Consider the following 14,883-nt stretch of genomic DNA (forward strand, 5'->3'; position numbering starts at 1 on the left):
TGTAAGGAACCCTTCAAAACCAAAGAAAGGCTTATGAGTCCAAAAGTTTGTTTCATTTCAAACCCTCCCCCCCCAAACAAGTTGATCTTCAGAAAGATACGGGTTCATTTCATAAGCCTTGTTTTCCTTACAAAAACAAGGAAAGAGGAGTGTCCATGCTCCAAAGAAAGCTCAAAAGGAGATTAATTAATTAATTAAGAATCTTTTCTTCTGAGTGCAACAGGATCCAAGAAACAAGTGAACTTTTCATTTCCAGTAACAGCAGAAATTACTTCAATAGCATGACTGTGAGCACCCAGGGGGCCATAATGTGAGAATGGCCTTTATTAAAGAATAGACTGAACTTCTGACTATCTTTGTTCCAGTCACTTCCACAGGCTATAAACAGCGCCTGGTTTGTTGCTATTAAAATAGCCTAAAGACAACTACGCTGAAAAGCATTACTGTTTAAGTAGTCATGGCTTGACATTAACATGAAAAATATTTTTTTGGAAATAAAGTGAATTTGGGTTCTTCAGAACATTATAGTTTTGTTCAGAAATTATTATGTTGGATATTCATGATATGGGAAGATTTTTTTTTGTTTTGTGTTTTTAGTTTTAATTACTGGTCACTACCCCTCTGTTTTGCTTGACTTTTTCAGACATGTATGAAGTCAGAAAACATCTTGGGGCCAATTACAATGTTTTCTTGGTGCTATTTTTTGCCTGTGTTAGCACCTGATGAAAGAGTCTGGTCTTAGTTAACAATTAGGCCTCATTATATGTTTGTTCCCATAAATGACTGCTCTGAGGAGCAACCTTTCACGAATAAGATGGTATTTTGCAAAATGATGCTAAGTAAAAACTGAAGTAATCCATGATCTGCTGAGGTGATATTGAAGACATATCTCTCACGCACAGCAGATCTATGCATTAATCCTGTGTTTTGGGGTCTTTAATTGCTTTAAATATTTGCTTCTAGATCTGTGTTTCACACATCTTATTTACATGGTTTATTTTTCATTTTCTGAACAAATCGATAACCAGACAGACTCTTTACCACACTGGATTAGTTTTATTTATTCTCTTTGAACTTGATTAAAAAGCTGTCAAACATAAGTCTACATCTTATCAGCAGAATACTTTTACAAAACAGAGTAGGAGATGCGTATAGCTGGAAACATACATTTCAAAATGAAACAATATTTGATATATTCTAGACAGTTACCCTTTTGTTTATCCATGACAACTGAAACTAACCATCAAATGCATAAATTGATTCAAGTTTAGCCAAGTAATCCTAAGGGCATATGAAAAGGCTTTTTTTTAAAAGTTCTTTCTAGATGAATTTAATGTAGTTCACCAATAAAGCATCTTCGGGAGCACAATACAAATGCTACAGAACATGAGATAGTTGGAGAAAGCGGGCAGATGTACAGTGTGATGAAGAATAAAAATGGATGTTACATTAAAATGAGCAGTCATGCAACGTCTTCATTTCATGTACTGCATTTAAGTAAAAATGCCAAAGTTGCAATTCCATTTTTAATTATTTTTTTTTAGTCACTGTTACACAAATAGTGTCATTCTATCTTGTGGTTGTTGTTTTGTTGTTGTTTAGAAATATTAAATGTAATTTTTTTTTAACTCTTGAGCTAAGCGACTTGATTATTTATCATGTCTTTAACTTCCCATATATATCAAAGAGGAAGGTAAATTTTACTCAGATTAGGTACAAATGATCTGGTATTACTGCTTTAATTCATTGTTCTTAATATATATAGTTTAATCTATTTTCCACAGATCTTCTCAGTTATTATTTATCTTTCTGTGCCACTGCATATGTTGGTAAACAGCATTTTCGATGGTCTTTGGCCATATGCTGTATGCTCAGCTTGCAAAAAAAAAAATGACACTTGGAGTGCTAGCATAATGAAACTCTCAAAGGGTTAATGCAGAATACATATAGGCAAATGTTGACAATATTTTTTATTCCAATGTTTGAAAATTAAACACAAAATCATCATTAAGTTTTCACAAAATGAGGCATCTGTCACTTGAAAGAAAAAGAAATATTTCAGAAATATGTTTACAGAAATGTAAAAATATTAGACGTCGAGACAGATGTGAATGCTTTCAATAACAGGCCCTGTCTGTCAGTCTTCCTCAGAGCCGAAGATCTTGCTGTACTCGCTCAACATAAGTTCAACTATCTGATTTTGGTACAGCATGTGGACTGCCATGTTCCCTGTCTCTTTTTCAGGTCTAAGGAGTGTTGGTCCAAACACAATTCCTAAGCTTTGTGTTGACATAAGATTCACGGATTCTTTGGCTGCTATCCTGTTGACAAAATGAAAGAATTGGTTAAAAAAAGGGGGATGTCAAAGAAGTCACTGTTGCTGTATATAAAGGCTCTTTTTTATTGATTCTCCTAACATGGATTTTTTTTTAGTGAAGTTATCAAAGAGAAAGGAAAAAGGAGGGAAGAGAGAACTTCTGTCAACCTGACGGACAAGGCAAGGAGAGTCAGCTCCAGTCAAGATGTGTGTGGGGTGGAGGTCTAGAGCCCCATTTCCAGTACTCGCATATAAGGGCACAATTTGCTGATTTCTGGTAAATGAGCATTAGTTAGTGTGTGTACTATAAGGCAATAATTTCTAAGCTCATACATTTAGATACCTAAAATAGGGATTGCTATTTATGCTAATGGAATTGAACACTTCTGGTGTCAACAGTATTGGTGGCTCCAGGGAGAAGCTTCTGTGCTTCTCTTGACATGGTCTCTAGCACTGAAAGAGTTCGGAAATCAAAATAAGTCCCTTAATATAGAGCTCATATGAAACACGTTCCTTCTGCTATCTTAAATCCAATAAAGTTAGTATGGTCTGAAATGGATTGTGAAATTTATATAACTAAACACTTTTGCATGCCTTATCCTGACACAAAGTTTCTTGAAAGACACTGAGACCACATACCTTAATGAGATGACTTAGAAAATAATGATAAGGATTATAACCTTTGATATCCTTATTACACGCAAAATTACAAGAGAAGGACTATTATTACTACAAGTTGATCTTATGTCTGTATTAAGACTTAATATTCTTGTGGGAATGACATTAAGGATGGAGAATTGTGGTCTAAGAACAATATAGGTTTAATAGATGGAGTTTAGGTAGGCAGCTTCACATAAATCTCTGCAGTGGTGAGTATGAACTAGGTAGAAACCCATTTTCCTCAATCCTCCAGAATGTCTAATATATATTAGGTTGGAAAGACTAGTAAATGAAGATACATATTTTATAAATAAATTTCACAGGTCTACCAAGGAATGTGAACTAAACGTAACTTTAAATGCTTGAATTTATGGATGCTTCCTTTACCTGTTAATTTTAACTTAAATATTTCAAGTAGACCGTTGAAGCCAAGTTCTGCTTTCCCCCCCTCTCTCTCATTGTCACTCACTTATCTTTTTTAAATCCAGACAGCAATTTAAAAATCATTATGGCTGTCTGTTTTCCCATACCTGTTACTGAATTTACAGCAAGCTACACTGTAAACAAAAGAAACTTCCTAAGACATAATTGTTTCAGTCACTTAAGAAAAAGTTTCTTTCATGTTAGTGCATGGATTACACAGCAAAGAGCATTGTCGTGTAGATTTCTGCCAATCCTGTTTACTACTTTCCTTGAACATCAACATTTGTGTTTTTTTCCCCATATATAAATAGGAAACATTACTTAGTTCTGCCTTATGTTTGTAACTATGGTGTCCATTGCAAAAAAAGCCACTCTCCATATGGCACTAATAAGATTGGCTCAACTATTAATTTCTTCAAATATAACGTCTTCATTATAAATGAAAAAACCAAACCACCCAATTTTCCTCTGGGTAATATTAGCATATCATCTCTTACGAGTTTGGAAAGTCTCAAAAGTTAGTAGTTTTGTTAGCAAATGACTGCAAGTGCTTCTGATGGACAACACACATTTTTATCATAATAAAAAAATGTTTGTTACAGGGGTGACTTTTTATTACTGGTGTTTTGCTTAATGCCACTTATGCAGAAGCATATACATCAAACGTGGGTCCTCCTTGTGGACTTGGCTTCTGTTGAGGTTGTTACAAGTATTTGCAGATGACATCAGCATGGGTAGAGATGCTAGTTCACCAGGAGAAAAAAAGTTACTTATCTTGCGTAACTTTAGAGATCATCAGTTTAGCATCAGCTATGGTTTTGCAATGAGGTGGTGTTGGTAATGGACAGCATTGATGAAGCTAGAGGAGAGACACCATGCAGGGAGAAGGTGGCAGTGGATCATGGATGAAGATATGGCCCATGGTGAAGAACAGTGGTAGTAGAGCTCAATTTACTGAAGGGAGAGGAGGACTGACTTCCTTTATCTATAAAATTTGCAGCAAGATGCTGAGATCCTATGTTTGTTATGTAGACACAAAAAAATGGAAGATGAATGGCTAACTCCTCTGTCCTTGTTTGCCATCTTTCTGCATCAGAATTCCTCTTGTTTTTCCTAGAGATGCCATCCTGCACGCAAAGTCCTGTTTGAGCCCAGCCATTGCCGTCACATGGTCTGCTGTTGCTCACCTCTCAGGAGGTGAATGTGTGGGATGAAGGAAGGGAAGATGTGCATGGTGTGTGTTGGTGACGGGGGGAACCAGCTATCTGTTGTGGTTCATTGTTTTGGAAAGTGGCACTAAACACACCATGTATATTTGGGGCCTCTAAGCTTAACACTAGAATAATAATTCTTGTATTAAGAAAATCTCTTGAAAATATTCTTATCTATTCATGCAGTTGTACTTGTTTTGATCACCATAATAACAAAAAAATATAAACCAAGCAAACTTGGAAACATGGAAAGTCTGAGTAGTTAAAAAATCTGTGGTAAAATACAATTACTGGAGGGAAAGAAGGAATGAAGTCAATCCATCCTCAGTAAAATAATTTTAAGTTTAGGACCTTATGCCTTTTTAAATTACAAATATTTACCAGTGAAATTCTGTAACTAATATTTTCTTCATCTGTCCACAAAAGAAAAAGTCAAAGCAAACCAAAACCAAATATGTACAGTTAAAGCTATTATTGTAGCTACTAGGTGAAATTGAGTTTTTGAAAGAGAAAATCCATATAAAACAGGCAAGTATTCTTTTTTTGGCAAGAAAAAGAACAGGAAGAGTGATACACCATTTACAACATAAAAAGTGAAAGAAAATGCCAGAGCTACTTTTTGTCAAGGCCAAATGAAAGGAGCAATGATCCATCAATTTAAGATTATTTTAGAAACAATCTATAATCCAGTGCCACAGATGTCAGAACCATATCAAGAAATTGTTTGGCATTATGCTGTGCAAGATTTTTTTTTTTCTCCCAAATAAGCATGCTTCAATAATGACATCAGTCCTTTATATCACAAGTCAGGAGATATGCAGAAAGTACAGTTCTTATTAATAATAGTAATGAAATTAATGATGTATTAAAAGAGAAGTCTATGATAGGAAGGCTCTGTGTCAGTGGCAGATATATAAGCAAAAATACTTGGGACTTATGCTTTGGCTGTTGCCAAGGCAACCATAAGTTGGAAAGTGTGTGACTGAGAGAAGGACAACTCTACAACTAAGAGGGTCATTGTATAGTGAATTTGGCTTTCTAGTTCCATTAAACCTACACTTTTCAAACTCTCTAAATAAAATCATTATTAATTTTGACATTTGGAAAGCACACTGGATCATTACTTCAAAGACACTAGGTGTTAGGAAATGTTCTTCATTCATTTTTAGTCCATAGTAATTGCTGAGAAGGGGAAAGTGTTTCAACATTGACTGATTCCTCAACATTTTAATATTCCGAGTGCACATAAAAAATTAAAGAAGTCAGTATACTTAGGGAGGAAAACCCTCGTGGAAAGTGCACCATTTTATAACAAGCTGGAGAGTTTGAGGGTAGAGCTGTCTTCTGCTACCTGTATTGAGAACTGCTCATTCTTGCTTTCTTAGCCTTTCTGGCCTATGAGGATTTAAGTTTGCTCAATGTCAGGGACATTCCTACCCTTAGCAGAACCAGTTTTAGCCATGCCTAGTACTCTTTTACTGTTTTAAATTATACCCAAGGGTAACTTTTCACTGATACAATCCTGCTACTCTTCCATGAACTGGTTAGGGCATCAGAAGAGTAAGAACAGGTCACTTGGTAAAATATTATGGGCCAGAATGGCAAGTGTAGAAAGCGCCTCTGAATTCAGTAGAAGGCAGAGGGATAAAAGTAGGTTTTGATCTTATCAGAATCCTGTTTACCAGCATTATGAACACTATTTGATTTAGCAAAGGAAGTCATTGCCATGGGAGGCAGAAACCAAGATCTAAACAAAGGCCAAGAAAAGATTGAAGATGCATGGGAATAAAGAAAACTGCCCAGAAAGGAGAGAAAATTATGCATTTGTGACATCTGTCTTCTTGGTATAACAATAACCTCACAGAATTAGGAACCAGCCCCTCTTTAAGTGGATTATACCATGACAGCCCATTTGGGTGAGTTTTGTACATTTGCTGAACTGTGTTAGCAACCACTGTCACAGTCAGAGGTGCTCATTACCATGGACAAGGGGGCTGGTTTGATGTGCAAGTTCCTATGAACTGCCTTAATGGATCAAAGTCTGCGCATCCCATTGATTCACTTTACCAATAATTATCCTCATATTAGCTAATATCTGTTTACTATATATACTCAGGCATATGTAAATGTAATGTTCTAGCTTAAGGACTTGGCCATGAGAATGTCTCGGCTGCCTTCAACTCACCTCAGCTATAACGCTCTTAACAGGCCTTTTCACTGCTCTGTTATGGGCCAGTTTTTATGCAGCAGTTTTCTGAATTTTACTATTGCAGAGCTCCCAGTCAATTTGAACATGCTAAAATTTGACTCATGATGAACAGTTCCTAGCTCAATATTTTACACCCCTCTCCTTCCCAAATGCTGGTTCACAGGAGTTCAAAAATAACAGTTATTACATACTTCGCTTTAGTGACAAGACATTTGGGAAGAAATCATCCAACCTTGAAATAAAATCTATATTGAAAGCAATTCTACATCCATGCCAGTCAGATACATCGTGTGATCAGCAGATGTGTCCCAGGGGAAAACTTGGTGCGATAGACAGGGTTGATTACTTGGACCTCCTGTCAGTTCTTAACTCACTGACAATGGCTGAGACATTCAGTACAACTTTGCTTTCTTTATTTGGAAGTAAAGGTAATATACTTACCTTAACTGTGCCAAATGTACTGGAAAATAACCTGATAATAAAATGTACCGTCCTGCAAAGTGATAATGTCTGTGTGTGTATAAGCACATTTTGGCAGGGCTTTGCAGACGGCTTTTTCAGTGTTAGGAAGGAAGCACAAGTACAGAACGATGCACGGATAAACTATCAGGTTTCTTCTCAATATATTTCCTTTCCATTTAAGGCCTGTTACACATACTTTCCTGAAATACAGCACATTACTGCAGTGTCATTTTTTGCTGTAAATTTTTTTCAGGTTAGCTATGGTAGTCGTTCTTCAGGAAGAACTTAAGTGGGTTTTTTTGGTACTAAAAAGACAATTCAACTACAGCTTTGAGAGTCCTCTTAAAACACAAAAACCAGTAATTGTTGTTCTATAACAGGTCAAAGCCCTGCAGATATCCATATCCAGCTGGATATACCAGCTTAGAACAGACCTGCCATGGAGGAAGAGGGCAGGGCCTGTATGCTACTTAACCCCATCTTGAGACACTCATGGAAATAATCAGTGGTGAGCCCCTGATACCCACAAGCTCTATTTGTGTAAACTGTTCAATTCATTGCACTGCAATGTAGATAAATTTAAAATTTAGTAATAAATTGAAATTCTTGATATTTTATGAATGCAAACTAAACCTCATTATTATTTATGTACTGGCTTAATGGATAATTTGCTCAGTTGCATTACAGCGGTATTCACCAGCTGATAAAGGTAAGCAAATGCAAACATTATCAGTTGAATCTGCAGCCTGTTATTTATGAAATGTGTATACTGTGTTGTAAGGGGGGAGCTTTGTGCATAGTAGCTAGTGACCTGAGGTTTATGCTTATAGAGAAGGTTCAAAACACTGTAATGTTTGTCCTTTTCAAAATGTGGATGTGGTTTCTTCTGCAACTAATATACACAGTTCAGGAATCACAGTGGTCTACTACAGTTTAAGACTACTTTCTTTTGCCCATGTAAAATGTGAAGGTATTTTTAATTCTTTTTTTCTCCATAGGTTGAATTCGAAACAATATCTATCCAAGACTGGTAGTAGAGAAACCAGGTCATGGCATACGATACATTACAAGAGGGGTCAGGAATAGTTCAGACATACATAAGAGCTTGCTTTTGCTGAAAATAGCCTCCATGGCTCCTGGCCTACAGAAACTCCATAGGCTTCCTGTGCTCTGCAGCTGTGGGTTCATATTACAGCTCTTTGGGAAAAATCCTTTCTCTTCAGTTGCTCTTGGGACACAAGAATGAGCTCTTGATGCTGTCTTCTTCTGCAGACTAGCCTTTAAGTCTGACCATTGGATGGCTATATATAGTACCTGGACAGCTGACAGAGACCTGGAGGATGGGCTTCCTCAGGGGATCCCGTGGATATCTCACAGCATGAGCCCTTCCCTGGATGAACTGCCTTGGAGTCTAGCCCTAAATGAAAATAATAACTAAACTAACTCTGAACATTGGTTCCCAGTTGGCTGAATAGACTCTGAAAAGCTAAAGAAAGGCATTTATTCTGGCTTAGCCTGGTTTAAAGAGAACAGTTTAAAATCTTATCACTGTTGGGTGAACTTTTCTGTCTGAATGACGTCCTTTCTGAAGAGTGTGAGTGCTCTTGCCTTTACACACACCATTCATAGTGCCTGTTTTGTAGAGAAAGTCTTCATTTGTTGGGTGGCTGAGGCCAAGATGTAAAAGCACATTTAGGTATCTAAAGGGACTCAGGCCTCTACAGGGGCTTTGTTCAGGAATGTGCTTTGGAGAAGTCCTGCTTGTTCTTCACAGTGGAAGCTGTGCTCAGCCTCTGCCCTCATCTGTGACTATATGAAGAGAGCAGGGTAATGGGGTACCTGCATCTTGGTCTTTGGATCACTGCTTTTTTCTGGCCATCTCCTGTGTCAGAGAAGCTCCAAAGGCAGAGAGTGCCCACCGGTGTCCCAACATGGCATGAACAGCAAGGGCAGGAGCTCATTTCCATGCTGTGGTGGCTCCACTAAAGTGCCCGGTGTGGACAGAGGCTCAGGTCCCGCACCCCAAACCAGGTTGTGTCAAAGAAATGGATTCAAAATCTTTCCACAAAAACTTCCCTGTTATTGCAAAAGTTCCAGGTCTTTCTTTGGAAAACTGACCCAAATGGCTGACCTGCTAAGTTCTTCCATTTACTGATGGCTAGCACTCTGTCCTCCCAGTTTGGCTTGGTTTTTATTTTTTTGTATGTGAATGCAAATGTAAGACTGGAGAAGTAGGAGATCTGGCTAGCCCGTGTTATCACGGTGTGAGTTGCTATTGAGCCTGAAGTGTGCCTGTTTGGGTACAGCCACTTGGTAGGAGCCAGCTGAAGACCAAGAACTTCCTTATGGAGCATCTCAGACTCTGCTGGCTGCGCTCCATGCGCAAGACATTCATTTCTGTGTTCTCTAACAGCCCTCTATCAGCATATATATCTCAAACAGCAAATGCCTTTTCAGAAGCCACACTGCCACTGCAAGCACGAGCCTCCCCTTGGGGAGAGGATGGGAGAGAACAAAACCACCCATGACAGATGTTAGGCAGATGCTAATGCACTTCTTAGAGGTATTTGGATAGCAGAGTGATAAAGGCGGCGTGAGACTACATAGAATAATATATGTTCAGACAGAGATATAACACATAGAGGCCCTCACTGTATTTTTGGCTGGTGGTGTAACTTTTGCTGTGACAGAATTTTGGGGTTTTTTTTAAGTTCTATTTCTGTTTGGCTTTTTTTTTTTTTTTTTTTTTTTTAATGCATGTGTGTGTGTTTTATTTTGATTTGTTTTGTTTTGGGTTTTTTTCTTTTTTTGCTTTGGGTTTTTTTTGTTTGGTTTTTTTTCCTGTAGAACTAGCTTATTGTAAAGACCAACCTGTCAGAGGCCCTGGATCTGTACGCCTTTGTGGCCTGTGTGGTTCAGAAGGCAACAGATAGTTTTAAATAAATAGAGCTTTAACTTTTTAAATTGCTTAAATACTTTTGTTCAAGAATGCCTGAAGCTACATTTCCTTGTAACATTAAAAATAAAAAGCAGTTAGATAACAATATCTCCTTAAATTAAGAATTGTAAATATAGAACTTTTATCATCAGCACAGCACATCCAAAAATGTCTTTGTAAAATAAATCAAATTATATAAGTTAATTGATTCCAGGCAACATCAGCAACTGCAGGTGGAACTGAATAACAGGATGTTTATTAATGAGGGACTATTAATCAAAATTGACAATATCAATTTCTATTTCTTTTATGTGAATTCTACCTGCAAAATCCATGGACATACTTGCTGATTTTCTAAATAAAAATTTAAAAGTAACGAAAATGCTAACACTTGGGATTTTAGCTTTAGATGTAGGGCTATTTGTTTAAACAGCAAAAGGATATCCTAAATCCAATTTGACAGGCAATGCCAAAGATGGCAGTGGTAATTAATTAGCACTTAATTTAGACCACAGAACAACAGGATATGGAATTGGTGCTCATTGCCATTTCCCCTTAGGCTTCATCTCATGAGGGTCAGGAGTATGGCTGTTGCATTGAAGGTCAGTAAATAAATTGGAGGAACACATTGACACTGGACTTTTCATGATAGATATCCTTCACCCTTATTAGTGCCTCTGGCTATCGCTGATGGGAAAGGGACTGCAATTGTTCTGTGAAGAACGCTGTACACAGGCTTGATTTGAGCAAGGTAGAGTTTGAACTCATGCATCTACAGTAGTGGTGCTGGATGCTTCCTACAGTCAGAAAGCTGTCTCAACTTCATGTCTGGGCTGGAAATAAACTCTAACTGTAGCATAGAAAGCTTAAGGAAATCTGACAGGCAAGAAAACTCACTTAAAAACAGTCCTTAAGTTTGCTAGATTTGTGAGCTTAGCTTTAGATTAAGCATAATTAAAATCAATGGGAGATTTTAAAGTGAGGTTAGAAACTAGATCAGCAAGGGAAAAAACACATTTTCTTATTATCCTCTTGTCTTTGTCTTACTAATATTTGGTATTCCTCCATAGAGCTAAAGGCTCTTAATAAAAGTAGATTAATGTTATAAACAGCATTGTCTTCTGATGGGGACACCGAGGCTTTGACATACCTAGTGATGGACAAACAAAAAGTACATAGCAAAAAAAATGAGCCACCAGTTTTGTTGGTAACACAGATGATTCTTAACTTAGTGAAAGAAGCCATCCTTCTACAGCACACCCAAAACAGAGGGTATATGGAAAGCATGCAGGCGACCCTAGGAGTCCTCATTTGCAGATGCACATAAATTGCATTCTTGGCTTCAGGGTTAATGGTAAGGAAAATAGAAGGATGGTGAGACTCAGTATTGTAATATAATCCTCCTTCTCCCAGTAAACTCAGTGCATCTGCCAGCCACTATTATGCTCGCTCTTTTGGTAATCTCTGGCCATCTCTCAAGAGAGTGGCTCAGGTGGAATGGTGTCAACATACTCAATGATGTTACAGCTTTCTGAAATAGCTTCTTACAAACTATACCCCACTGTGTTTAAGCGGTCCAGTTCCACGATGGCCCACAGGATGATATACAATGGAAACTTCAGCAATTGCAGCAGGGTGATTCTTATTGCACATCCTAGATATACTGCACTACACAGTTTTATCCCCTTGGCCCCCAGAAGTGCTGTCTGCATTGCTATGTCAGGAAAACACTGAGTTCGACAGCAGTCTGTGCTCAGAAAATGGATTTTGGAAGCCCCAGGTCAGCAGTTATTTTAACTTTCACTTCATCACCCACTTTGCAGCATTTCTCTCGACAGTGAGTGAAATTTTGATTATTGCTGAAGTCACTGAGAAGAACTCCCAGTGACTGGGAGCCAGAATGGAGTCAGAATTTCATCTTCTATAAGCTTAACTTTTCTCATTTTGGATGATATCTACTTTTACTAAGTGAAATTACTTCTTTTGACTATGTTCAATCTATAACCTCTTGCAGCTTTCAATTATAGCCCTTTTGTGCTACCATAATCCAGTTGGCAGCAAATAACTCAGCCCTGGATATGACAGGTTTACTTTCTGATTTAAAGCCAAAAAGTGGCAATTGGCTGGAATTTCAACCTGGGCTGCTGAACTATAGATGGCGTGCTCAGAAATGCATCTTTGCTGGTGAAGTCTAGAGTTTCTTATGAAAAACTTAGCTTCACTAACAACATGTAGTTTTTAGGTCCAGCATCATGAATAAATTACTCAGTAACTGTAAATCCACTTACAATGGAGACAAACAGTAACTTTTGATGTTGAAATCAGAGAATGAAGCAAAGAATTCCACAAAAGTCAGAGAACAAACCTCTGCCAAAGTTTTCCTTTTCTGTGAGCTCTTATATCATAATTTTATAGCATCATTTAGGTTGGAAAAGACTTTTAAGATCATCAAGTTCAATCATTATAATTACTTCATAAATTGTTTTAAGTCTTTTTAGATTATGAAATCCTTTTTATTAGTGGCCTATTGATTGTCCCCAGTATAAAAATCTCATTTCTTTTTTAACTTATATTATCATCTTGTTTAAAATGAAAGTCTTTTTGTAGTGGCCTGTCCAACAGAGATGATTTTATATGGGATCTGACCTCAACCAGGGTTCCTACACATTCAGGTTCAGTTCTGAACTCCCCACAAGCTACTTTTGCAATGTATGTGCACTGCATTTGTACCAGATTTGAAAGATGCTTCAACATGCCTCCCAGCATCACGATTGTTTCAGCCCTGATGCTGAGTGTGAGAAGGATGAATGCATCTCTTAAATGCACTAGTGAGTATGTGCCATGAGACTTTGATTTCTTTAAACTTATTTACATTTTACTTGCCCTTGGGCAATGAATTTACTATGTCAGCATTGTCTTTTCTACTTACACTTTGTCTGTCTTGTCCACTCACCTTAGCTTGATGTTTATTTTTTATGCACATGTACAGTCCATTGCACTAAAGGCATGAACTGCCTGAAGTGGAGGATTTTCCATATATTGTCTAAGATACACCCCTTATAGTACTGCAAGTTCTGAAATATTTCTTAGCTTTGAATTAGTTTTGAATTTTCTCATTAGCTCCTTTTTAAGTCAAACACCCATTCACACATGACCACTGGTCCCAGATGACTGTGGTCTAGCTGCCTTAGACACTTTACAAAAGTCTTTGTTCTCTATATAGATGGTCCTATCTCTCTCAGTAGTTGTTTTTATTTTGTCTTTGAAGCTTCAAGTGGCCAGATTTGCCAATATCTGCTTTTGCTGACCCTGATCAAAATTCACAGTTAGAAAAATTGGTGAGAAAACATACACAAGTCTTTTATACCCCCTAACCAAAATCATGTTTGACAGACATTGAAGGATTTAGGGACAACAGGTACAATCTTGCTGTTGGTATCAAAGCTTATTCATCAATCTTGGGACAGCTCATTCAGTAAGCAGCTTCCAGGACATCGTCTTTTAGTCATAGCTGAACTGAGTAAAATGCCTCAAAGCACCTAACAGAGTTGCAGAGAAACATTTTTGATAGCGCCTACCTGCCAAATGGGTCTGTCCCTGTATGGCCTTGCTTGTCGATGTTATTTAGGAGGAATAATTGGAGGTAGTTCTTGGAGATGAATCTTAAATGTCTTGCATATGATTTTTTTCATTGCCTAGAGCTCCTGTAGGCCACTGACACTGTGCTGTCTGTCTGTCAGACTAAATTCAGGACACTTTTTTGTTGGTGCTGCATCTATCTTCCCATACAGCAGAAAATATCTAACCTTAAGTGGATGGTTGTAAATTAATTTACAAGCAGAGAAAGTGCCTCTTTAGGAAGCAAATATTGTAGTTTCAGAATGCAAAACTGTATAAATGTAATTTAATATGAAGGGTAATGAAAACCTGTTAGCATGTAACCCAGAAAGGTTAAGCATTCCTCACCATAACAGTCAGGTGAGTTTCAAAGTGTATTCATCAAGGTTTGAAATCTGCCCTGAGATAGAAATCTTGGTGCTGACACTGAGTCCATATCAGCTGCAGTGACTTTCATGGGGTAGATACTCTGAAAGAATGTAAAATTAACTCATTTGATGACAGTTTTATGAGACAGTTATCCAGATATGGAAACATCTGGGTTGTCCTAGGAGGTGGTCTTAAGTTGCCTGCTGCTACTGCTGCCACAGTCCCACTGAAAACCCTGTTTGGGCTGTAAGTTTGAATACAGACAAACTGATGTTCACAGTAAACTTTACTTACTGGAAAGTTTCGTACTATAGTGCTGTCCCATATGCTGTATGCTACTGGGGCCTCCAAGATTGCTGATAGTGCTTGGCGAAAGCCTGGACTTGGCAATGTAGATATGGGACAGTGGGAACAGTTTCAAGGCAGATGAAGTACTATCCTGAAGTAGTTTGGAGAGGCCGAGTCTAGTGCCAACACAGAGAACAGGGCGCAAAAATTTTCCACTTTGTCCATGAAGGTACTAGGACAGCTACGGGAGAGGGATTGGTGGGATCTGTAAAAAATACAGAACTTTTCTGAATTCCCTTTTCTTGGCTCATCTCCACCTCAAGGGGTCTTCTTTTGGAAGACCACAGCAAAGCTCTGGAGAGGAAGTGGCAGGTCTGTGAGGCGGAGA

General features: G+C 37.9%; 1 protein-coding gene across 3 annotated transcripts in view; it reads right to left on the reverse strand.

The window, feature by feature from the left end:
• Positions 1-1,036: 1,036 nt before the first annotated feature.
• Positions 1,037-14,883, reverse strand: part of ARHGAP15 (Rho GTPase activating protein 15) — a 338,762-nt gene continuing 324,915 nt past the window's right edge. For all 3 annotated transcript variants that reach the window (XM_030488811.1, XM_030488812.1, XM_030488809.1), the window contains one exon: positions 1,037-2,321. In XM_030488811.1, coding sequence (XP_030344671.1) covers positions 2,138-2,321 — 184 coding nt within the window. In that variant the 3' untranslated portion in view covers positions 1,037-2,137. The remainder of the gene's footprint in view (positions 2,322-14,883) is intronic.

This window comes from Strigops habroptila, chromosome 5 (assembly GCF_004027225.2).
Source record: "Strigops habroptila isolate Jane chromosome 5, bStrHab1.2.pri, whole genome shotgun sequence".
NCBI lineage: Eukaryota > Metazoa > Chordata > Aves > Psittaciformes > Psittacidae > Strigops > Strigops habroptila.